The sequence below is a fragment of the Peromyscus californicus genome, unplaced genomic scaffold, assembly GCF_007827085.1.
Source record: "Peromyscus californicus insignis strain IS unplaced genomic scaffold, ASM782708v3 Scaffold_4__1_contigs__length_199733344, whole genome shotgun sequence".
Classification (NCBI taxonomy): domain Eukaryota; kingdom Metazoa; phylum Chordata; class Mammalia; order Rodentia; family Cricetidae; genus Peromyscus; species Peromyscus californicus.
Genome location: NW_026294562.1, coordinates 43,481,119 through 43,508,000, shown reverse-complemented (window position 1 = coordinate 43,508,000; position 26,882 = coordinate 43,481,119). Strand labels below are relative to the sequence as shown.

Here is a 26,882-nt window from a genome sequence, read left to right as displayed (position 1 = left end):
GGGCAGAGACAAATTCACTTTTTGTACTTATTCCCTTTGGGCCCCTGGAGGAGCAGGTGGGCCCATCCAACTGGAGAAGGGATCTTCTTCAGGTAGTCCACTCAGACTCACATGCCAAGCCCTGGAAACATGGTCACAGACACAGTGTGATACTGATTTCTAGTTATTTCTTGATTCTGTTCATCCCAGCAGCCAGCGTTGACTATTGCCCTATACCTTGTGCATTCTTGTAGGAAAGAATGGGAAAGAGTAGAAGGAACTCTGTGGAATATAGGAGAGAAGTGACCTTCCAGTGAGGAGTGCTGAGTCCCATGGGCAGCCAGTTTTGAATTGTGCAGGTCAGCAGTCTAGATTTTAGCCTTTACTTCCTTAAGGACAGTTAATGATTTTTGAAACGAATGACATAGAAAGCCCTTTGGAGCCCCCAAAGTCTTCAATGTTGTTAAGACAACTGCTTACCTTAGGTGTCTTTCAGGCTGGGAAAGCAAACACACATATTGTAGTAAAGAATTAGAAAGTCACTGGTGGGAATGAGAAAGAGGAGAGATGTTTCCATTAATCTGATCATGAAAGTGTTATAGTCCTGTCGACGAAGGGAAGCTCAGTGAGTGACGGAAGTTATAGCTTGATTACAGACCTAGAGCATTTCTGGAGAAGGTTTCTGGGTCTAGCTTCTTAAGTATTTAAGGATTTTATAAAAAAAAAAATAGTAGTGATGATGATGATGATGATGATGATAAAACATGGTACTACAATGTTTCCTGGACACAGTGTTTTCTGTCAGAATTTCTCTATTAGGTCTTATCATGTAGACACACCCACGCCAGGATGAATGTAGTACATCACGTGGCATGGAATGGCTTCTGACAAAAATGTTAAATTCTACTTTGGGCTACCAGGAAAATAGGACAAGTCGTCTACCTTCTGTGCGGGAGACCGATCTGCTTCTGAGCAGCCGCTGTAGCTCCTGATGGCTGAGATTAAATTGCTGTTTATTACAGAGCCTAATTCTGTTTTGATCACACGGCCCAATTAACTGGCGTTTTTTGGTGTGCCATAGTAGTTAGTCTTTGAAAACATTTCTGGTGCTCTGACCGACCTTTTGAAGTGTTCTCTGTCCACCACTGTGTCACCAGGCAGTTTGGCCAGCTTGCCCTGGATGTGTTGGAGAAGGCCTTCAAGCAGAACGAGCCGATGGCCATGAAGCTGTTGACCTATGAACTCAAGAACTGGAGTAATTCCACCTGCTTGAAGCTGGCGGTGTCTGGAGGACTGCGTCCCTTTGTGTCACATTCTTGTACCCAAATGCTGCTGACAGACATGTGGATGGGACGTCTGAAAATGAGGAAGAACTCCTGGCTGAAGGTACATTATTTTCTATAGCTCACATTGTCCATGTACTGTGAAGGTCAGTGCTCTTGAGTTCCAGGTGAGTCCTCTGCAAACAACACCTTCCTCCAGGTGCGCGGCGGATCACCCATCCTTCTGGAATCTCTACACTACTTTCCACACAGTGGCTTCTCAAAACTTGATGATTGGGCTGCCCTGCCACCACAGGGCCACTCTCGCGTCAGAGTTAGAAGCAAACAAAAGCAGCACTTCACTGTGCCAAACAGCAGTGCTTCTGAGAATCCCAACAGAAACAAGGTGTGAGGATACCGGCAGGGGCTGGGTGTGTCGCTCACTCCTACAATGCTTGAGCAACATACACAGGCCCCGGGGTTTGGTCCCCAGTGCCAGAAAATACATAAATATCAATAGACAAGAAACTACAGAGAATTAGCAATTTTTCTTGCTCTCCTCATCAGTGTGTTGCTTCAGGGACTCCATGGTTGCCTTCTGAAAGGCTCTCCTCTAGCAACTCTTCATACCACTCATCATATCTAAATAATTAGCCTCTTCAGTTATCTAAAATCAAGAGCACCCAAATTCAGTGCCCAAGTTTTCTAATGCTCACTGTGGAGCCTAAGCATAGAGCTTTCCATCTTTTAGCCTCAAAGTGTATGTGTTTGTGAAATCAATAGAAGGGATGAAGCTCGATGTTAAGAGCTACACGAGACTATGTTTTACATTTCAGTTATGTTCTTCCTACAATTATTAAAAACATAGCATATCTTAAACAGGATGGCAATTATAAAAATATGAATATTTTTAGTTGGTAAGCTATAGCAAACGCAACAAAATAAGTATTGCAAAAGATAGGAAAGGCTGTGCGTGTTTTAATGTCTGCCAATGAGATTAGAGAAATAAGAAAATTGTCCATCAAAAATTATGTCCTACAATGTCACAAAATGCTGGAGAAAAAGCCGTCATTTTCCAAAGTTCTCCTCTGATCCACTTTGACTTCAGGTCTGGAAGTGACAAAACAGAGGTGGGATGGGTCTGCCTCCACTTACCCAGCTCTGGAAGTAGCTGCTTGCAAATTCCTCATCATGAGAAGGCTGCAGCTGACAACCTGAGGTAGCATTTGCCCTGTATAGTGCATATACTAACTTCCAGAAACACTGTCACCAAGAACTTAATGGATTTTTGTCTTTTATATACTTCATAATGTGACAGGGGTGTGTGGGAGAGAGAGAGAAACACACACACACACACACACACACACACACACACACACACACACACACACACACAGAGAGAGAGAGAGAGAGAGAGAGAGAGAGAGAGAGAGAGAGAGAGAGAGAGAGAGAGAGAGAGGAGATTTAAGCAAGGCAAGTCTCAGCATTTTTCTCCAAACATGCACGCACTGATTACAAGGCCAAGGCAGCTTGCTGTATGAAGTTCTCAAACTCCAGTAACCATTGTTTTCAGGTGCCAACAGTCCAGTTATCCATATTGGCCTGTGAGTTTCTGAAGCACATTTGCAAATAAGTTTGGGATGCCCTTGTCGGAACACTCCCACGTGGATGAGGTTGTGGGAGCATCACGGAGAGCTATTTGGACGGGAAAACTGATTTAAATCCTTCAGTATGTCAGACTCCAACCTCTTCTAGGCAGTAGGTTATTTGTGATCCTGCTGTGGTGGAATACTGCTTCTCCAGGGCAGTGGAACCGGAGGCCTCCCCGGAAGTAGAACTAACACACTGTAACTGTGCATCTGACTATGGAGTTTTTACACTTGGAGGAGTAATATATTTGGGGGAGACATGTCGATCGTGTTAGTACTAGAGCCTAGAGAGTTCACAGATTACAGTTTAAAATAGAACTTAGACGGTCGTTTCAGCATGGGAAAGAAGGCAAGGTTGGCAAGCATTTGACTTCATCTACTAAATCAGGATGGCGGGCTGGTGGGTTAATCTAACTTTTGATCAGTGAACTCCAGGATACTGAGGCAGAACTTTAGTTCTGACATCCACCAAGTTGACTTTCACAAATGTCATAAACATTTTAATCTGTTTATCTTGAAAGGCTATAAAAAGATTGAAGGCAAAAATTCCTTTCAAAAGACTGTTAATGTGCAAAGTATGGTGGCCTAGTGAAAAATGCTTGAACTATCCCTTAGGTTTTTCTGGCAGATGATGGTTTGTACAAGATAGGAGATGGATCTTTTATATTCTCAAGTTTATGATATAAAGTTTAATGTTTTATATGGTAATTTCTATTTGATGACTTTAAATTATTAAAATAATGTAGTCACCACAAAATGATACTTCTAACTTCCTCCTCAGGCATAGGTTTTTGCAGGGGAAACAAGTGTGATGTATGTAGTTTTAAACTTTTAAGTTGCGGCTGGAGAGATTGTACAGTGGTTGAGAGCACTAGCTGCCCTTCCAGATGACTCAGGTTTGATTTTCTGCACTGACATGGCTATTCACAGCAGTCTGTAACTCCAGTTCCAAGGGGTCTGACGCCCTCTCCTGGCTTCTGTGGGCATTGCATGTACTGCATGCCATGTAGTGCACAGACACACATGAGGACAAACACACATACACATAAAAAACTTTTAAGTATGCATATTTAAAATGTTTAATTTTACTCTTTATAAAAATTACATTTAATTTCTTATCTGTTTTTTAAAAATAGTTTTATTTATTTTTACTTATGTATATGAGTGTTTGCATTCATGCATGTATATGTACCACATGCATGCCTGGTGCCAACAGAGGCCAGAACAAGGCATCAGATCTTCTGGAACTGGAGTTATAGACTGTTGTGAGCTGTCATGTAAGTGCTGGGAACTGAACCCAGGTCCTGGGCAAGAGCAGCCAGTGCTTTGAACCACTGAGACATCTTTCCAGCCCTTACGTTTGCCTTTTTAACATTAACATTGCATTCCACTGTTAGGTCGTTCCATGTCATCTGTCCTTTGAGATTGTTACCTTTTTTTTGCCTCTGCAAACAACTGGGCATGAACACCCCTCTGTCCACCTTTCCACAGAGTTGAGGGACACATTTGGAGAACTGAAATAGTGGAGTTACAATATGTGTAGACTCAGGATAAACATTGAACCAGGAGTGGATCGGACTGTCTATACACACTTATTCTTACATCTGCTATTAAGATGTGTCCTTTGTCCTCTGCTCATCTTTATCTTGTCTCCTTTGCAGATAATCATCAGTATCCTTTTACCACCCATGATTCTGACATTGGAATTTAAAAGCAAAGCTGAGATGTCCCATGTCCCACAATCCCAGGATTTTCAGTTTACATGGAATTATGGTGACCAGAGCCTCAGTAATACCAAAGAAAATGCTTGTGTGGTGAGTACACTTCCGTGGCAAATTGTGTTTCCAGGGCATAACTATGTGCAGAGATGCAGAAGCATGGAGCTTATCTGTAATAGGCATCTGTTAAACAAAACGTTTGCCTTTTTACCGTTAACAGGGTATTTATTAACCCTACCCCCTTTACACACCTCTGTGTGTGTGTTGCTATCTTGCTATGCTTCCCAGAATGGCTTTGAATTTCTGGCCAATGTTTCAGTCCAGTGAAGTTGCAAACCACCCTGGGGCCACACATTACTCTAAAAGCCCAGGGCTGATTCATCAATCAAACATTTAGTTCCCTCTGTGTAATATATACCGGTTAGGTAGAGCATGTAAGCAAAGTGTTCCATTTCTGCTTCAAAGACAAAGTCATCCTGTCCAACAGCTGTCTCAGCTTTGCCCTGAGAGGGTCAGAACGGCTCAGCTTACCACTTCAAGCCTCCGTTAACACTGCCACACACTCCTGTGGTTCTCTTCTGTAAAGACATTTAGAATTTGTGTTGATGGGCCCTAGAGATGGTTCAGTGGGTGAGGGTACTTGCTGCCAAGCCTGGCAACCTGAGTTCATTCCCTGACCTCACACACACAGGAAGGAGAGAACTGACCCCAACAGGTAGGTGGTTCCCTGACCTCCACACACACGCTGTGACACACATGTACCTCCCAAACAAATGTGACAAAAGAGTTTTGTTGACCCTCCCACATATCTATCTCATCCTTCACATCCAGTGGCTATGGATGGGTTCTGGTTGTGTGCTCTCCCCTGGGCTGGCTCCCTTCCCCGGCAACTGACTGTCACAGCCAGGTGTCCGGATGCTGGGAATGCTCTCTCTGCTCTCTGCTCCCACTCTGACCATGACTCATAAAGCTGCCTTTGGCCCCAAGGTGTGGTAAACATCTTCTCTGCTACTTACACTGAATGAAGTGCCTTTAATATCTTATCTGATGTGCTTTGGCATGTCTGATTTATTTATTTAAATATTATTTGTTCTCCAAATACTAAATGAAGATTAACTGTGATTAGTGTTTTGTGGCTAACAGTTGTTGGTGACTGGTTGAGCAGCTGTGCATTCTGATGCCCTGGAGATCTGCCACTTCCATATCATTAAGGACTTTAGTTATTGCTCCTGGTTAGGTGTGTGTATCTCCCCCTTTCTCCCTCCTGCCTTTCTTCCTAGTTCCATCTTGAATCCTTGGGATCCAGGAAGCCAAGTGCCTTCTACTGTCTGTAGAATGCATGAGGAATCTCTTAAAAGCCTGTGCTAGCCATGTAGTTACATTTGTGCTGGTCCCAGGTCCAAACCCAGCAAAGGGAAGAAGTACAGTGCTGACCCCTCCTCTAGCGACATCACCCAGGCCTGGTGCAGAGGCGCTCTGCTCAGATGTATGCCTGTTTGATTGTGCACACCAAGTTTAGCTTGCTAGTTGAAGCTGAACAAGGAAGAAGGCTGCACATCGCCCATCTGCTTAAAATGTACACACAAATCTCACAGGATATAGACGGGAGTTTGCCAGTGGTGTGATACAATTCCACTTTCGGCTCTCAGAGACTCTGTAGAATGAGGGACTCATCAGCTCTTGAGGTTTTGTGGAGAACTGGTGCATTCATCTCAGAACTGTTCTCAGAGAACACACGATTTCTTCACAAAATGGCAGTTAAATGTGTGCTTTTAACATTAAAAACATATAGTAAGTTCTTGAAACCCCCCGATTGGTATCCCATTATAGCAGTTGTCCCTTAGTTTATTCACTGAATTAATCAATTGATATGGTTTAGATGTGGTCATATCAATTGATTAATTCAGTGAATAAACTAAGGCAGATGTGGCCTCTGCCATGATAGGCTTATTATCTGAGAATATCCATGAAACCTTAGCATTCTTCAGTTTGAAACACTTAGTCAAAGAGTTGTTCAAGAACGTTCTATTATGAATGGCATGTGATGAGAAAAAAATGGATGTTGTTTTTACTCTTTGTATTTATCTTAAGCAAAAATGATTGACTACACTTGTCCAGCCATTCCCACTCCCCCACAGTGATTATTAGTTTTCACTTGGTAGGCTATATATGAGGTATGGCCAAGAGAGAGAGACAGCAAATGTGTCTAAGAGCTAATGGTTTACAACAAGGCCAGCGACATCTCATATAACCCAGGCCCACCTGCCCAGGGATGGTGCTGCTCACCATGGGCTGGGACTGCCTACGTAGATCAACAATCAAGAAAGTGCCCCACAGACATTCCCACAGGGCAATCTTCTGAGGCAACTCTTCACTTGAGAGTTCCTTTTCTCTGATATATCCAGTTGGTAATTAAGATTAGCTGTCTCAGCCAGAAATAATGGTGGCAGGCTGTGGTGATGTAGGGCTTTAATCCTAGCACTGGAGATGCAGAGGCAGGCCGATCTGTGTGAGTTCTAAGCCATCGAGGGATATAGAGTAAGACCGTGTCTCAAAAAGTGGGAGGGTGAGAGGGAGATCTATTTATTGTTGTTTATCATTCTTCCTGGTGGCAGAGGATCTGGAAATTGAACCCAGGAGCTTACACAAATAACACAGGGGTTCTACCACTCGGCTACACCTCTAGTCTACAACATTGTTGCTTAATTTTCAGAAAAACTATGATTTGGAAAGAGGCCCTGATGAGAAACTGGATGAAAATCTGCACTTGGACTTAAGAAATGGGCCCCAGAGCCTCCCCTGGACAAGGAGAGTCTACGAGTTCTACAGCGCCCCCTTTGTCAAGTTTTGTTTTTACACGGTTGGTCTCATTACGACTGTGTTAATGATAATTAGTAGCTTATGACAATGTTACTAATGGTATGTCTCATTGCTAACCTGAGATAAAAATGTAGGAATTTCATTTAAAAAAAATGAAAGGGAGGATAACAAAGTAGGCAGGTGGGAGGGTTGGAAGGAGACAAGACAAGTGTGTGTGTGTGTGTGTGTGTGTGTGTGTGTGTGTGTGTGTGTGTATGTGTGTGTGTGTGTGTGTGTGTGTGTGTATACACTTTAAGTTCCCAAATGAGCATCTCCCTTTTCTCACTCCCCCTGGCATCCTGGTTTATTTTCTTTTTCCTCTTGTGTTTAATTTGGCATTGACTTTCACTATAAGCCCTTCGCAGCCTAGAACTGCCAGGTAGGTGTAGCTTCGGTTAATCTTGAATGCAGTAGTGCTCCCGTCTCTGCCTCCTGAATGCTGGGATTACAGGTGTGAGACCATTCTCAGAGTGTGTTTTTCTCTGGAAGTGCTTAGACTCAGCACAGCCAAGACTGACATTTGGAATGTTTAGGTACAATGAACTCAACAGCCCCGAATGTAGAATTGAATGGTAGCTGGTGGGTTATTTTCCTTTTTCAGGCAAAATAAATAAGTAATAAATAAAAAATATCAGTTGAATCAATTGTTTTGTAAGAAAATACCTTTTGGTTTGCCTTCAATAACATATGATTTGACTGTAAGAAGACTATTGAGAACATTAGTTGTGAGATCACACTCTGATCTGCTGTGGATAGTGGCCATTCAGAGAAAGCATACATGTATTGAGCATTTCTCACATTTATTTGGTAGCATTTATTTTTCTAATGTTTATCTATATTTAGATCTATATTGATCGCAGCCAATGTTTTGTATTCCAAAAAACATTTGAAGTGTGACTATAACAGGATGTCTATCTAAATATACATAATATTAGCATGTCAGGATATTGACTTGGCAGCCACGTACTTGGTACACATAATAAATATACATCTCTGGATGACAATTATCTGTTTCTAAACATCAAGTCTAGGACTGGGGTGATGGCTCAGTAGGTCAAGTGACTGCAGCACAAGCATGAAGACCCAGGTTCGGATCCCCAGCATCCATGTGAAAAGCTTGGCGTGGGGTAACGTTTCTGTGATCCCAGCACTGGGAAGGTAGAAACTGGCAGATTCCCTCCAGCTCACTGGCCAGTCCGTTCAGCTATATCAGTGAGTTCCAGGTTCAGTGAGCGTCCATGACTCAAAAGTTGAAGCAGAGGTGGTTCAAAAAGATGGCTCCAAGGCAAGAACACTTGCTGCTGGCTTGACAACCCGAGTTTGACCTCAGACCCTACAAGGTGGAAGGAGAGGACTGACTCCCACAGTTGTCCTCTGACTTCCACATGTGTGCTGTGGTCTGTGTGGACATGCACTCAACACTTTGCCTGATACCCGGTAGACTATGTTAACTGTTGTATATTATACCTAGAATACTAATCTCTTCATTTGTACATATTTATATAGGGCTGTGTTTGTGCAGCTGTGCATGCATGTATGTGAAGGCCAGTGGTTGACATCACTTGCTATCCTGCATTTCTTTCCACCTTCTTCCTCCTCCTCCTCTTCCTCCTCCCCCTCCTCCTCCTCTTCTTCTTCTTCACATTTATCATCTATCTATCTGTCTGTCTATATCTATCTATCTATCTATCTATCTATCTATCTATCTATCCATCTATCTATCATGAATGTGTGTGTGTTTGTACATGCAAGGATCCTTAGAGTCCATAAGACAGTTCCAGATACCCTGCAACTTGAGTTACAGGCAGTTGTGAGCTGTGCTGGGAACTGAATTCAGTTGCTCAAGGAAGAGCAGCATGTGCTCTTAACTGCTGAGCCATCTCTCCATCTCCTTAGCCAGAATGACATTTTAATCATTATAAAATAACACTCTAGTGGAGTGAATGTCAGCTTACTGTGAAGATAGGCATCCACTCACACTGTTCATCTGGCAATCTTGGCATACGTATTTTCCAAGTTAAAACTAGAGGGAAGGCATGGGATTCTCTCCTGGTCTGCTACTAGCTTGCCAGTGTGCATGCTGCAATAGTTAGTGCTTATAGGATAGCATCTCTTCCCTTTACTGGCAAACTGCGATTTTCATTCCTAGACTGTAGATACTTATGTTTTCCTTGACGTCGAGTCATCAATGACCAGAAGTTGGTCCCAGTTATATTTTCATGTTGTCATGTAGAAGTATGCTTCTTCTGGGCTCTGTCTGCAGAGCTCTGCTTGGCATCCTTCATGGTCACTTGAGCTCACCTCCAGGGAATGTGTGTCCCTCACAGATGGCTTACTTGGCATTCCTCATGCTGTTCACTTACACAGTGTTGGTGGAGATGCAGCCCGAACCCAGTGTGCAAGAGTGGCTTGTCATCATTTACATCTTCACCAATGCCATTGAGAAGGTCAGGGAGGTGAGTGCTCCTTCTGTGTCTTCTGCGCACCTCTGGAAGAGCTGTTCTAGGCCCTGGGGATGAAAATGGACTCACGCCAAGTGTGTGAAGGGGAGAGAGCATATTGATTCCAATTTTGCTATAAGAAGGTTGCTCAGGAGAAAGTTTCTGATTTCCTTCCTTTATCCTTACCAAATACTTTCTGCTGAACTTTGAAAACAGCCATTTGAAGCACAATCTTATTGTGTTTATTACTCAAGGCACAATAGGCAGTGCCCTCGATGTGTTATTGCACCCTCCAGCTGTTTGCTTCCCATAATGTAGCTTTCTTTGCGACATGGATTTTTAATCACCTAGCCTTCCCCACATATTGTCAGTTTTACCCAATAGAGTGACACATGAATGGCTAAGGTTGCATAATATGTAAGAAATACACTCACAGCATAAGGAAGTTCCTAGTAAACACCCTTGAAACCTGAAGCCGGATATCCTTCTGGGAGAAGTAGTTCAAGAGTTGAGGAAACAAAACTAAAAACATTTTCATTTCTACTTTGCCACTGATCACTTAAAAGTTAGCACTCTTAATGCAATTATAAGTATAATCCCAAATAGTTATGACTTTGACTGTCCTAGCTATGTGTGCATGTTCTGTGTGCCTATACATTTGTTTTGTTCCAGTGGTAATTTGGCCAACATTCTATGCTAAGTAAGCATCTTCTTAGAAACTATACTGCATTGTCTGCTAATGAAGTTTATAGCAGAGAAACACTATCTGAATTCTACCACGATTTTTGTATTTTAGGGAAAACAAGCTTACTGTTTACATTACAGTGTGTCTGCCATAGGGTTGCAAGGGAAGTTTCTTATACTAGCCAGTTCCAACATCATGTTCTTTGTGGTTTGCCAAGAGCTCACTCAGAAGCAGCTGTAGCACCAGCTCACAGGACTGCTGGGTTTCTAGTCAGTATTCTTCATCCTCAGCTCATGAAGCAGAATCATAGTTAGGCAGAGCCGCCGCAGTGCTGAGCTCTGAAATGCCCTGGTGCTGATGTAAAATTTGGTAGAAATTGGTTAACTCTTTAAATATGGGTTAATTGATTTAAAAAGATACTATTGATGGTATTCCCCTCCAGCTATGATCTTGGGGCTTGAACCCAGGGTCTTGTGTGTTGGAGGCAAGTGCTCTATCACTCTACTCCATTCCCAATCCTGTACCCTTCTTCAAATTTTCCTCTTTCTCCCTTTAGATATGCATTTCAGAACCAAGCAAGTTTACTCAAAAGGTGAAGATGTGGCTGAGTGAATACTGGAACCTCATAGAAACTGTGGCTATTGGCCTCTTTTCCATTGGCTTTGGCCTACGGTGGGGACACCCCCCTTTGCATACTGCAGGAAGACTCATCTACTGCATAGACATCATATTCTGGTTCTCTCGGCTCATGGACTTCTTTGCTGTGAATCAACATGCAGGTCCGTATGTGACCATGATTGCAAAAATGGTATGTAAGTCTCATTTTATACATGAATGTCCCCTTTCGGTGGCTCCACTGTCATGTTTCCTAACTCATACTTTAGCTTTCTCTCCTGTGATGTTTGCATGTATCCATGTTTGTTTGTGGGTGTCCTCACCTGTGTTTGCCTGTGGAGAGGGCAGAACTTAGTGTTGGGTGTCTTCCACTATTGCACTTGGCTTAGTTATTTTTCTATTGCTGTGAAGAGGCAACATGACTAAGGCAACTTATAAAAAGAAATAATTTAATTTGGGGCCTCATGCTTCCAGGGGATTAGAGTCCATGGCCATCATGGTGGGGAGCAAGGCAACAGGTAGGCAGGCACGGCACTGGAGCAGTAGCTGAGAGCTGACATCTGATCCACAAGCATCAGGCAGACAGAAAGCTAACTATGGTAGGGGCTTTGAAACCCCAAAGCTCACTCCCAGTGGCACACCTCCTCTGTCAAGGTCACATCCTTCCAAAACAGTTCCACCAACTGGGGACCAAGCATTCAAATATGTGAGCCTATAGGTGCTATTCTCATTCAAAATGCCATCACTCTTTATCTCAGTTTTTGAAACAGATGCTACTTACTGAACTTGAAGCTCACTGTTTAATCTAAACTGGCTGGCTAGGGAATTCCCAGAACCCAGACTATGCCTGGCTTTTAAATGCTTTCTGGGAATCTAGTCTCAGGTCCAGCAAGCATTTTAACACCAAGCCATCTCCCTAGCCCACTAGTTAAATGTTGGAATTGTTTCTAGAGGCGTATTGACTCATTTCTGGCTAACCATAAACTTGTATGTAAAATAGGCCTGGACAGCACGCTAGGTAGTTAGTAGGAACACTTAGTTTAGCCTTTTGTGAGGGCGGGCCATATGAGATTGAGTCACACTGGTCCTTGATTTGTGTAAGGCTGCCACCAAGAATGTTTCTCTGAAAGTGCTCACTCATTCTTTTGTCACTCACTCTCTCTTACTCTTAAGTGGTACTCACTGTGCACTGCACACTGGACTCTGTGTTTTGTACATATTAACTCACAGTGTTTGTAGCAACTTAATGAAATAAGTAGTATCATCTACTTTTTATGTACAAGGAAATGAAAATTAAGTAAGTCCCTCATGAACATATGTCGGGGATCCAGGCTCCCACAGTGGGCGGCCTGACTTTAGTTTATGCACTGAGCTTGCTGAACATTGTGCCAGGTTTTGCAGTCTGGAATTTTGAAAGTACCCAGCCATCTGCCCTCTAGACATACAGCATGAAGATTCTACTGGCATTTGTTTCTAGAATACAAGGAAAGGTCATGTTCTGGAGGGTCAGGGGTAGTGCAGAAAGGGGGAGACAGAGGGAGAAGGACCTGCAGAGCCTCAAGATGGACCTTGCTGCTTCTGCTTCCCTCTCTCTCCCCTCCCCTCTTATCTTCCTCCTCCTCTTTCTCCTTCTGGCCAGACTGGGGATTGAACCTAGGGCCTCATGCATGAGAGACAAACACTCTACTGCTGAGCTCCAGCCCAGCTCTCAGATTTTCTCTTCAACCATAAATGCATCCTCTGATTTTGGTAATGTCACATCTCTGAGAGGAGCTATGTGAGATAACTAGTACATCTCAGTGATTCGGCACAAGGTCTTTTCTCTCTGAAGCCAGGTATGATAGGTTTTCTAATTACTGACTACAGGATGCAGAATTTCTCCTTTGTGGCATGACCATGCCACTTACCCCTTTCCGGGGGCTGCTTTGGCAGCGACAAGGGTGATAGTTGAGTTTAGCACTGTTTAACAGCCCAGACAAAGTCACTGTTGTCGCTCTCCAGACTATTGGCTACTGGGATCTTGTAGTCACCACGTAATAAGATGAGAAATGTGGAGAAAGTGGAAACGTTGGTCACTTCCAAGTCTGCCACATTGAGCAAGTGGGTTGAGTTGGTGTATTTTACAAGATGGAGGGAAACTGGTGTAATCAATTCCCAAGATACTACATGGCTCTGTGAGTTCTGGGAGATAATTCTGGGAACAGTCATTGGAATAATTTGAATATACCTTGTCCTTTTAAAATATTATCTAACCAACTCTTTGATTTAATTGATCAAAAGTTGGGTACAAGCCAGTCCAAAAAAAAAAATAAAAAACCCAGCTAATATTTGATGGCTGCTTATAGAAAAAGTCTCTGTTTGTAGTTTCTGCATATCATGTGACTCCATAGATGTCATTGTGTAAAGGATATACTGTGCAGAGACAAGAAAATAACTTAGCCCGAGAAAACTCAGCTGTTTTGGATGGAGGCATTTCAGCCAGTGACTAGACTGTCTAGCTATCTGTAAGTGTGTAGTGACGACTGCTAGGGCTTGATGTGTGGTAAACTCTGGTTGTGCTGTGCTGTTTTGCAGGCAGCAAACATGTTCTACATTGTGATCATGATGGCCATTGTCCTGCTGAGCTTTGGTGTGGCGCGAAAAGCCATCCTCTCACCCAACGAGCCTCCTTCATGGCGCCTGGCTCGAGATATTGTATTCGAGCCATATTGGATGATGTATGGAGAAGTCTATGCTTCAGAGATAGATGGTACATATGGGGTTTGCCCTCATGCAGAAATAGAACCCTTATAGATACTCAGAGCAAAAATGAATCTGGAAAGTATTCATGAGAATATTTTAAATGTGTGAAGTATGTGGCATTCTATAAAGTTAAGGGGTCAAATATTTGTCGAGGGCCCCAGGGCTGTGATTTGTCTTATCCTACTCTTGAATTCTTTGTAGTTTGCGAAGGTGAAACTTCTTGCCCTCCGGGTTCTTTCCTGACTCCATTCCTGCAAGCTGTCTACCTCTTTGTTCAGTACATCATCATGGTGAACCTGCTGATTGCCTGCTTCAAGTAGGTAACTTTCATTAACTAAGATTCTTTTGTTTACCAAACTATGGGAGCAGCTGCATTGAGTATATTCCTATGCATGTTGCATATATGACCTTTGCTGACGTGTGTCCCATGACATATTACTGTGCCTTTAAAGCAAGGACATGAAATTATTGGTAGGAAAGAAGTCAAACTCTTAGACCATAAAATAGTGGAGGTCATAATGGAAGTGTGGAAGAGGAGATCTGAGCTGTTGGAGTCCTGTAGAATGAGGGTTGGAGCTGATGGCTCCCTAAGGGCTCCATCTATGTGTGCTTTCCCCACATGGCCCCTGTCTGTCCCACTTTTGCCCAATCTCCCTTTCTGGCTCAACTTGTCCGTTTCATATTAAAAAGATCTTGGGCCTAGACCTTTGGCCTTTTCCTTTTTCTTTTTCCTTTATCATGTTTGTGTTCAGTTTTGTCTGTATCTAGGAAATCCCATTTCTATGTCCAGCTTTGCCAACACTCCAGGCTTATCCATGCACTGACCCTCCCAGTTACAAACTCTTGAGTTCCCCTCTTTCCCAACACAGACTGGTTCCATTTCCAGTTAGTTGTCCACAATCTGTAGGGAAGAAGAGCAGCTTCTCTGGGAAGTCCAACCCACAGTCATTTCCCTCCTCCCCACCTCTTTCTCTTCCTTCTCCTCCCCTTACACCCCCCCCCTTCTCAATATAAAGAACAACACCCTGAGGAACAAACAAGTGTGGCATCTCAGATCTCACTACTTATCTGAGGGGAACCCTGTGAGATAGGTTTCTTACCATTAGAGACCCTGAAATACCTTGTAAATGTCACCACCTGCTGGTGAACAGGCTGAAGTCACCTTGAATAGAAGACATGAAATTGGGACTAGCCTTGAGGGCTTGCAGAACTGCAGACTAATGGCCTCCTCACACTTTCCCGTTCCATAGTGTTGAGATAGAGGCCAAGAACATGCATGATCTCATGCACCTAGGTGATGCTGAGTCCAAGAATGTCCATGTCTGCTTGTGTTTGGGTGATCTGGCATAGAGCCTAAGAATGTCCATGTCCCCATGTATTGAGGTGATACTGAGGCTATGAGCTCAGTGATCAAGCTGAGAACCAGGGTTCTAACCCAGCCCCGTGTCAATCACCCACTTCAAGGGCACTGGAACATGCCCCTCTCAGTCTCATCCTGATCTGGTTCTTCCAAGGATAGTCATGGCTTCTCCCAATCATTGGTCAGGTTTTGGTTACCAATGTTTATTTTATGTTATGTTTTTTGGTTACCAATGTTTTTATTGGCTAAATTTGGCTCACATTCTACTCTACCATTTTTTTTTTCACTGAAGAAACTTGATTTTAAAAATGTAAGCAGAATAGGGGAAGGGCTTGGACTTGTCTCTACTGGATGTGCCTCCCCGTGGAACGCCTTGCCTTCTTGTGGGGGGTAGTGAGGGATGGGTTAGGGGGAGGCTGGGGGGGTAGGAGGAGGGAAGAGGGGGGGGGTCTTTGATTGGTGTGTAAAATGAATGAAAAAATTTTCTTAGTAAAAAAAAAAGAAAAAAATTTAAGCAGAATGTTACAATGGTTATTCCATCTGCTACCTCTGGGGTGTTAAATACGTACACAGTTCAGGGTGATAAGTTGTTTTGAAGATCTCTGCTACCTGCTAAAATTTCCATTTGGAGTTATTTAGTGTCAGTGTTCACTGGCTTCTTTTAAAAGTGATGTAATTTAAGAGAAACTCCAGAGTGACCACCAGTAGAGGCTACCTTCACTATAAAGTTAATGTGAATAATTTATCAAGTTCCCTTTGGAAGCTCTGTGTATTGGCGTGTTTGAGGAGAAATTGATTCTTCTCTCCTATGTCTTTATTCATATGACTCTGTTGCAATGTTTCAGCTTAGAATTATTCTTGCAGTTCTTGTGATGTCTGTGAGGGATGTCTTTATAAGGCCAGTATCACAGAGGAACATCGCACTTGCTTCCAATGAAGGATGAGTTACCTTCTGGAGAGGAGCTTCATCTATGAGAAGTGAAGGTGCCCCAGAGGCAGTGCTGAGTGAGACAGGGCATTTCTGTTCCCTGCCTAAAATGCTGTCACTTTTCTGATCTCTGATTTCAATGCCTGCATTCCAATGAACATACTTTGTTATAAAAAGTGCTTACTGTATTTTTTTATTTGATGGAAGAAAAATCGTAAGAGGATAATAGTTATTGGCTAACTGCTGATGATTGTTAACCAATCAGAAGTGTTGGAAGATAGGGTCTGTCACATTTCTGGGTCCCCTATTAAAATGTTGTCTCTCTCCCTTTCTGCAACCTGTAGCAACATTTACTTAGATATAAAATCCATCTCGAATAAGCTTTGGAAATACAATCGCTATCGCTACATCATGACCTACAACCAGAAGCCCTGGCTGCCCCCACCCTTCATCCTGCTGAATCACATGTGCCTGCTCCTCCAAGGTCTCTGCTGCCGTCCAGCGCCACAGGACCAGGAAGAGGGTGATGTAGGACTAAGTAAGTTTCTCCAGTGGAACAGAAGGAAAGAAGGAAATAAAGGGCAGAGACACAGGGGCTGAAGGAGGGAGGAAAATGGAGGGTGGAGACACTGGAGGCCGGTAATTCCAGTGACAGCACAGCATGAAGGCTCTCAGAGGACAGGCTGCAGACCCTCGCCTTTGCCTGGGGTCTCATGATTATTTTTTGGCTCCGTTAAATGGTCCTTTGAAGGAGAGAAGCAGAGGAGAGAATGTCTTTTGATTGAATGTGAGAAGGCTTTAGACCTTCTAGGAAACCTGGGTTTTCTCTGCTGCTCTGGGAACTCCTCTGAATACTTCTTAGAGAGTAGTCACCTGACTTGTTCTCATTGCCCTGCTTTGTAGAAAAGTGACTCAAAAGGACTGGGATCCAGGGAAACAGAGAAGCAAGCTTTGCCAGAATCACAGCTCTGGCTCCTTAACCTCCTAAGAATGGATGCGGGTCTGAAAAGGATGTTTCTTATTTTCAGAACATCAACATGAAGTGCAGGGATATAGAAATGTGTGGTCTCATTTTGCTTTGTTTCAATCAGGATACTTATATTTTTTTCCCCTGGTGTGAACATGGGAATGTAGGTCTATAAAAGAGGTGCATACTAACAACAAATCACAAAGATGTTTATTTAAAAACTATCCTGGGGGTGGGTGTAGCGATGACTCAACGGTTAAGAGAACTGGCTGTTCTCAAAGGACTTGAGCATGATTCCTAGCACCCATGTTGCAGTTTACGACCATCTGTAACTCCAGTGCTAAGGGATCTAACTCCCCCTTCTGGCCTCTGTAGGCACTGCATGCATGTGATGCACACAAGCAGGCAAAATGCCCATGCACATTAAAAAAAAAAAATCCTTGGGTATCCATTTATTAAAGACAAAGTTAACTTACATAACAATGAGATAGATGTGCTTGTTTTTTTTGACATAAAGAATTTGATGTTGACTATTTGATATTTAATGGTGTAGAGCTTTTTCAGTGTTTGTGGATATTTTGATTTTGTAAATGTCAGTGCTAAGAATCTCTTTGCCTAAATACTTGGTACAAAAGGTAAAAGTTAGAGGAATATAATTCCCAAGCCAAAATTCACTTAGTGACCCTTTTGAAACTCAAGTTAGCAACTTAGATAGCAGATTTTAAAATCACACAAAACACTTCAAAGAGATATTATTTTAGTCTTTTTCTGCTGGGGAGAATACTGCAATTGTGTTGTTTTGATAATTAAACAATTGTGTTTTTATATGAGTAGACAACTTTGTCCTTACAGTAGGGTTCTCCATGTCCCTTACCTGCAGTTGTGTGGAACTGGAGCTGGGGCGTTTTCAGCAGGATTCACTGGGGCTGTCTGGTGTGATGACAGATGCTGTCAAGTATAAGATTGAAGGCTGCAGTGAAGTCTTGTGATACAGCACAGTGAACACTGCCACACACACCTGATGATACAGTGAACACTGCCACACACACCTGATGATACAATGAACACTGCCCCACACACCTGATGATAGATACAGTGAACACTGCCACACACACCTGATGATACAGTGAACACTGCCACACACACCTGATGGTAGATACAGTGAACACTGCCACACACACCTGATGATACAGTTAACACTGCCTCACACACCTGATGATACAGTGAACACTGCCACACACACCTGATGATACAGTGAACACTGCCACACACACCTGATGATACAGTGAACACTGCCACACATACCTGATGATAGATACAGTGAACATTGCCACACACACCTGATGATACAGTGAACACTGCCACACACACCTGATGATACAGTGAACACTGCCACACACACCTGATGATACAGTGAACACTGCCACACACACCTGATGATACAGTGAACAGTGCCACACACATACACACAGTGAACACTATCATACACACCTGATACATGAGTTAAACTTTGGATTGGATGTTTGTTGTTGTGAATTCACAAGCCCTTTTTAATCTTGTTAGATTTTTTTTTTCTATCCTCACACTCAGTTATGTAACCCCATGTGAACTGTGACCCAGTTGAGGAATGTGGAGTCCAGATCACAAGCCTGCATGTTTTGACATTGACATTCTCCAAGTTCATCTTGACTGTGGTCTGACTGCCACACCTGTCACAGGCAGACTTCACTGTTTCACAAGTTGTTTGTAGTTTTTGTCCAGTAGTAACATGATTGGCCTTTTTCTAGATCATTCCTATGTAAACAGGATGTGACAAAGTCACATTCCTTTATCCCAAATGTTTAATTCAAAATGCCTCTGAGGAGCTTGTCTCCAAACCTGGCAATCTGAGTCCGTCCCCCCCACCCCCCGGGACTCACACAATAGAAAGAGAGAATCAACTTCCACTACTTATCTTCTGACCTCCACACATGCACTGTGGCCTGCATGTGAGTACGCGTGCATACACACATGTAAACTAACAGCCCTTTAATCCTACTGAACCAGGAAAGGATTCCATTGGCCAGAAGTGGTCCAGAAACAGGAGCTGGGGTAAAAGCCACTTACTTTTCCATCCCATATAGTATGACTGTCCAAGCACTTTGTTGTAGATTTTGGAGGCTGAAACGGAAGAAGAAAAACTTTGTGAGCTCTAAAGATACTACCGGTTCCAGAAGTTTCGGAAAGGGCCTAGTGCCCTATTTACATGCTCTTAAGGGCTCTGTTATCTCCTGCTATGTGTTGTCCTGGGATTGGAAGGACAGTAAGTGTTCGCTTATGGCACAGGGCCCTCCGAATGGTTTTCTTCCTCTTTGAAGAGTTGCTCTTGGTATTTCTTCTTACGTGGTTTGGCCGTTAGAAGGAAGCCAAGAGCAGGTCACCAGCAGCTTGTCATTCCAGCACTGAGGGGAAGGTGAGCCAGGAGGGTCTTGAATCATGGCAGGCCTGGACTACATAGCAAGATACTGTCTTGAAAAACCCCAAACAACAAACAAACAAGCAGACACAAAGGCGCAACTGAAGCTGAGGTAGAGGCACGCACTTTAAAATTTTCCATTTCTGGTAGACAGCTGATCCTGGCTCTCACTGGCGGTCTATGGAGACCCCGGTACAGTCTGTGACCCCAGGAAAAATCCTCGGGCTAACTGAGACTGGCCAGTCCCTGTGGAGGAGCCTTTATTGGGCTTATAGGATGGTTTCCACAGAAGACTCATTTTTTAAAAAATCATTTATTTATGTATGTGTTATGTGTATAGATGTTTTGACTGTGTGCTAGTTGAGTGCCTGACTCAAAGTTTTCGCTTCAAGGCAAGTTGACTCAGAGCACTAGAACATTCTCTTGGCCTCTTTAAAGAGCTTAAAGAGTGAGCTGACTACATATGGGCCAGCAGTGCCACCTGGTGGATAATTTTAGGAACTGCACACTCCAAGCTGCACCTGTTGGGGGACTCATCCTTGGCGTTTGAGGGAGCAGGTGTAGGGGGCAGAGGGAGCAGGGATTCGCTGCTGGTATATTTCCTGGGCCTGAAAAACTTCATACTTATAGGACATCAGAGATGGGGACTGTGAGAAATGGTCAATTTTTTTTAATGTCTAAAAGATTCTTCCACACTATATAAATCACAAAATACTATGTACTTCAGTTGTGAGCACATTTTTTTTTATAGCTAAACACGTTTTCAAATTGAAACTAGTATCTTATTGCTCATGAATTGGAAAATAAAGAAATTGTTGCATTATTAATAAATTATGGAGAAATGTAATATTTAACTTTCGTCTGACTTAAGTGAAGACATGAAAGAACTTTCCAATTCTGTCCTCTTAGCAACATCACATCCTCTTGATATTTCCCAAGTGTTAGGAACACATTTCAAGGTGATTTCTGATTTCACTCACTGAGAACCAAGGCAGTGTATAAACAGAAATGCTGAGGTTGGATGAAGGCATGCACTGGCCTCAGCACCACAGGGTGAGGTGTTCTTTAATGAGTCAATTACTTCAGGGAAGGTGTGCTGTGCTGACTGGCTATGGCTGGTAGTTCTCAGAGAAAGGACTTAGTCCATCCATACTCAGCCTGACAAGGAAAGACTTCCTCACATGGGCTGTAACAGCATCAACTAACTCTGCTCTTCCATAAACTTCCATAAACAGATTTTCAACTGTAGATTCTATTAGTAGCTAAAGCAGTTGACAGAGAAAAAAGGACAATGGCATTCTTTCTTCAACTGTATATGAATATGGAGAATTTTGGTTAACACACGAAAGCATTGCACACTATGAAAATATTGAAAAGCAAGCTTTTGTCTGTTGACTATAGTCGTCATTTTTAAAGGAGAAGGAAGAGGGCTCAGTCTAGCATTCTTAGATGTTTGCATGTACTGCTTTTCTAAGAGCACAGTGTGACTGTCAAGTGGTGATGCCTATCACATAAGCTACCACTTACTGTTTTCAGTACAGGTGGGAGAAAAGCCATTCACGCCTACCACATGGCTGTCACAAAATACCTGAGGCTAGGTACTTAATAAAGGGAAGAGGCTTACAAATGACCTTTGAATCACCAAGTTTCAACTGCAAACACACTTACATGAGAATTTTGTTTTTGAATATTTGCAGTTATTAAAAACAAAACCTGTAAGACCATACTGGGTGTTGTGACACACACCTGTAACCCAGACTTGGAGAGGTAGAGGAAAGGGTATCTGCAGGTTTGAGGCTAGCCTGAGCTACATAGTAAGACTGTTTCATTTAAAAAAAAAAAGTGACCAAACAAATTTAAAACAGAAAAAGAAAGAAGGAAACAAAACTCTCAAATACCAATTACACAGCATAGAAATTTGAGAAAAATTAAGGAAAAAGGGGGCTAGAGTGATAGTTCAGGCTATAAAGTAATTTCCATGCAGACATGAGGGCCTGAGTTTGTTTCTGGGGACCCACATAAAATGGCTGGGTGTGGCAATGCATTCTTTTAATCCTAGCACTGAGGAGGCAGGGACGGACACATCCCTTGGACTCTGTTGCCATTCAGCCCAGACTAATTGGTATGTTCCAAGCTAGCTAGTGAGAGACCTTGACTTCAGAAACAATCAGAAGTTAGACCTCTGACCTCTGTAATGCATGTGCACACATGTGCCCTCCCATGTTTACCTTCCCAGGCACACAAACACACAGAAAAACGTATATTATGAGTACATAGAATGCATTCATAGACAGTAGTGCATTTTATCATTTTGTACCATAAAATGCAGAAAAACTGTGATCACAGAACATCAGTAGTACCACTTGAAGTCAAGAGAAATGTAAACAAATACAGAGACACAGTATTAAATTGCAGCTGTGTTATATTAACTATGGCAGTACTGTGACACTTCATAGCCACTTTCTGCTGCCCCCTTGATGAGCTAAAGTTCTTTTGCTGAAGACACCGTGTGATGCTCATCACTGTGTGAGCAGTTCATCTGCTTCCCCAGTGCTGGGATTAAAAGAATGTACCCCCACCCCAAGTCATTTTATGTGGGTTCTGGAAATCAAACTCAGGCCCTCATGCCTGCATGGCAAGTATTGTTATAGACTAACCTATCAGTCCAGCCCCCCCCCCCCCCCCGCCATTACTTTCTTAATTTTGAAAAGTTAAAAAGTGATTTCTCACAATTTCATCATATATAATACATATATCATGTAAAGACTTCTCGATCACCTATACCATTTCTATAGTGTCTGGCCAATGTAGATTGTTAGGAAACCCAATTTTCTATGCAGATTTGTGACAGCAAGCACATCAGCACCTGTAGCTCCATCATTCAAGGATCTACTGTGTTTGGAGGCTGAAATTCCGAGATTGTAGTCTCCTTCTGGCCAGCTTCTGGTGATGGCCTTCTAGTCCCATCATAACATGGACATGCCATAACGTGGACGGGTTCCTGTAGTGCAAGGGTATGAGGCAGGGAAGGGGAGATGAGGTGGGGAAGGGAGCAAGAAGGGGAATGGAGAGCACTGCTTGGAGAGATGTGAGGCAAGAAAGCGGGAGATCTAGGAGTGGCTAGCTTGATGTGACCAGTCCCTTAGTCCGTTCCTGAGATGGTCCCCACGGTCTAGATATTGCCCACCATTTCAGCACCACCAGTGGATCAAGCTTCCAGCACATGAACCATGGGGGACACAATCCACATCAGTAAGTGGCACACCCCTTACCAGCTCCCCAAGCACGGCCCTTTGTATGTGTTGTGCTTATTTCCACAGAGCTCTACCTTACTGAGGAGGACTTGAAAAAGCTTCATGATTTTGAGGAGCAGTGTGTGGAAAAATATTTCCATGAGAAGACGAAAGGTCTGAATTGTAGTTTTGAGGAACAAATCCGAGTGACATCAGAAAGGTAAAGTATATTTCTTTTTAGTTCCAAAGCTGCTACCAAGTCATGATTGTTCTAGAATGTCTAAAAAAATAGAATGACTCACTTTCAAACCCCAGAGGTCTGAGCTCTGCACAGTTTGAAGCATGTATTGCAGTATGATTTATGTAATCAGTATCTATTTATTGGACATTACTATGTTCTGAATAGTCTTCTACTTCCAAGGGATCAGGGGAGACAGGAGACAGGACTCTCTGACTGACAGACTTTCATTCCAGTGTTTGTAGGTGAAAGGGTTAAGGGAAATGGAGGAGTGGAAAACACAAGGTAATCAAGGAAGCAGGCCAAGGAAACCTGCACATCAGTGTCTATCAGTAATAAAAGCTATGAAGAGTTGGGCGTCCTGGTGCACGCCTTTAATCCCAGCACTTGGGTAGGCAGAGGCAGGCATATCTCTGTGAGTTTGAGGCCAGCCTGCTTTACATAGTGAGTTCCAGGAGAGCCAGGGCTACAGGGTGAGACCCTATGTTGAAAAATAAAATAAAATAAAAAAGCTGTGGAGAAAATAAAGTAGTTGGGGCTGGAGAGATGGCTCAGAGGTTAAGGCTGCTCTTTCAGAGGTCCTGAGTTCAATTCCCAGCAACTACATGGTGGCTCACAACCACCTGTAATGAGATCTGGCGCCCTCTTCTGGCCTGTAGGCAGCATATACATATATATATACATATACACATATGTATACATAATAAATAAATAAATATTTGAAAAAAAAGAAAATGAAGTAGTTTCAGGATAAAGGAGAGATGGAGAAGAGATAACTTGCATCATGTGGTTTGGATTGTTCTGCTTCACAGAGCTTGGTCCAGAGAGGCTGCTGTGAGGAGTTGGAAGAAGAGAAGTCTCGAGGAGACAAGGGAGGTAGCCAGCAGGGCCACATGGTGGAATGTTGTCCTCACAGAAGTGACACCCACAGTCACTGCAGGTTATGTGCTGGTCCAGCAGCAGCTGCAGATCCCAGCAGGAGAAGGGCAGTGGCTAGCAGACAGGGTGGACTTCTGTAGCAGGCCCTGGTCAGCATTTGCTGGTCATGTGGCTGGAGACAACTCCACTGCCCAGGAGAGAGAACAGGAGAGGTTGAGTCAACACCAGTGACAGCTTAGGTGAGCCGGTTGACTGTGAAGAGAGAGAGAAAAAAAAAAAGACTGGGGGTGAGGTGGGGACATGGTGAGCTGCCTTTGTTATGTATGGAAATGACAAAATAAATTTGTGTGCTTCTGGAAGTGATCTTGCCTTGGTTTTTACCACAAGAAGCCAGGATAGAATATGGGCAATGGACAAGCCTACGGAGGGTCTGTAGTGAGAACACAGGTACTTGAGGCAAAGCTGTGGCTGAGGGTGCTTGTGGTTCCTGAACTTTCTGGAAGCGGGCCATTCAGAGGTTTGAGCAATGAGGACAGACGTGTTGGAGAACAGGAATGTATTAGGAAACTAGTGGATGTGTTACTATTATAATTGCATATGTATGGCATTGTGTTGAAGTGTGGAAGTGTGCACATGATTTTATGGACTTTTAAAAACAGAATTGTTCTTGTAAGTAGAAGCAAATTGACACAATATGTCCCTTCACTTTTGAACATACATGAGACTGACTATAGAACGTTTAATCTAGTTATATATGTTTTTTTCTGATGCCCCCAAATCATATAGACAGATGTGACTTCTTAGACACAACCTCACTTTTTTTTTTTTTAAACTTACTCTAGGGACTTTCTAAATGGCTTACAGTAGGCATGTCATATTTTTATAATCTTGTACTTTTTCTGTTGATAATATATTTATATAAATATGTGTTTATGTTGCTGGTTGAACTTCAGATCATATTAAATTTTGAGAAAATGGTGATTGTGGACCCATAATTTATCTCCATAGTCTCTTTAGACCATCACCATTTGAACTTCCTCTCTCCTCCTGCGTACTCTCTCTCGATAGCTCTGCTTCTGCAGCACCGTGGGCCTGCTGGACTTTGTGTGATGTGTCTGCTCTTCTTAGAAGCTGGCAGAGCCAGGCCTCAGCTCTGCTTCTACCCCTGTAACTGTATGTGCTTGGGAAAATTTATCGAACTGCTCTGAACATTAGTTTTCTTATTTGTGACATAGACGAGAACATAGGCCAATCACTTAGAGCTGTGTGGATCAACCTGGGTAACAGGGATGAACTATTCATGAACAGGTAGAAAGACACAGTGTGTGGATCAACCTGGGTGACAGGGATGAGCCATGCATGGCTGTGGAGAAAGATACATTGCTACTTATTTGGAAAAATCAGTCACAAGTTAGGAATAAAATTCCTTTTGAAGTACTATATTTGTTACTTCTCATTGCGGTGACAAAACCCTGACAAGAAGCATGTTAAGAGATGAAGGACTTTTTTTGCTCCCAGTTTGAGGGTGTTACACCTCACAGAAGAGAAATCATGGATGGCAGCAGGGGAGCGAGGCAGCTAGTCACATGGTATCCACAGTCAGGAAGCCAAGAGATGAATGTTGGTGTCCAACTTCATTTCTCCTTTTTAGTTCAGTCTCGGACCTCTGCCCATGGGATGGTGCCACCAACATTCATAATGGCTCTTCTATAGTTGGAACTCTCTGGAAACAGTCTCAAAGGTAAACCCAGAGATATGTTTCCAAGGTGATTCTAAACCCTGTCAAATTGATGATCAGCACTGATCATCATAAATACAAATTCCCCTTTAAGACCTGGAGAGAGATAAAGAAAGGCCAGAGCAGCTCTGGCTGGGATTATGAATGGAGGCAAAGTCAGGGAGAGCTCCTCACTCTACCTATGCTGAGGAAGGGGTCTAGGCACTCTGATATGGGAAGGCTTGTCAGCCTGGTAGATTTGAAGGTGAATTTGTTGGGGTCCAGGGATGCCAGGGGAGAGAAGGTGTGTAGCCCAGGCTGTGGCCATGGGATGGAACAAAGGGACAATTCATGAAGCAGAGTAGGGATCGGGTGGAGTGGAAGGGCCGGATGGAGCCCAGGTGGCCTCTCAGATCCACACAGGTGGAGCCCTCAGGGAAAGATGGCCTCGTTAGGAGACGGTTTATACAAATGTGTAGAAAAGCAACAGGGCTCGTATTTATTGAGCACGTGACTCACGGGACCCAACCACAGACATCCACACAGAGGAATGAATCTGAAGGCCCGGGCAACTTGAAACTGGAGCAAGAGAGGTCTGTGGGTGTCTGCTGTCAATCCCAGTGGGGAGTGTGACAGAGAAGAGAAGTCGAATGAAGGTAGCTAGTACCAACATCTGCAGATGGGGAAGGAGAGGGACAGAGGAGACTGGGAAGGCAAGGCCCAGGGAGTGCAAGTGGTGTTCACAGCGGGTAGTGATTAGAAGTCTTGGCAATGCTGAGTGTGTACCTGGGTACCAGGGATTCTAGCAAGTACTTCAGTGGTGATGGTCCTAAGACCTTCCGTCCTCTAACCCTCATGCATCATCTTTCTCTTGAACGTGAGAACTCAAGAACCCAAGGGATTTAGAAACAAGTACTTCAGTGGTGATGGTCATAGTATGTCCCATCCCCTAACCCTCATGTGATACTTCATTTCTCTCAGACTTGAGGGGTGGCTAGATGCTAAGTGACTGTATGGCTCCTGGAAAATAGGGATACTTCTAAGGGGTTTAGAACTTGGCTCTGAATTTCTAATAGAATTTCTCCCGATGATCGTGTTTTCTTACTAGATGACTTTATATTGCCATCCTTGTTGAGGCCATTTTTGGGGAGCTCA

At 43.3% G+C, this 26,882-nt stretch overlaps 1 protein-coding gene across 1 annotated transcript in view; it reads left to right on the top strand.

Moving 5' to 3' along the window:
- Positions 1-26,882, top strand: part of Trpm6 (transient receptor potential cation channel subfamily M member 6) — a 142,966-nt gene that overhangs the window by 66,043 nt on the left and 50,041 nt on the right. Inside the window, exons 17-25 of the mRNA XM_052713226.1 lie at positions 1,137-1,365; positions 4,552-4,704; positions 7,322-7,468; positions 9,795-9,923; positions 11,150-11,401; positions 13,783-13,957; positions 14,152-14,266; positions 16,583-16,776; positions 22,981-23,113. Of these exons, the coding sequence (XP_052569186.1) occupies positions 1,137-1,365; positions 4,552-4,704; positions 7,322-7,468; positions 9,795-9,923; positions 11,150-11,401; positions 13,783-13,957; positions 14,152-14,266; positions 16,583-16,776; positions 22,981-23,113 (1,527 nt within the window). The remainder of the gene's footprint in view (positions 1-1,136; positions 1,366-4,551; positions 4,705-7,321; positions 7,469-9,794; positions 9,924-11,149; positions 11,402-13,782; positions 13,958-14,151; positions 14,267-16,582; positions 16,777-22,980; positions 23,114-26,882) is intronic.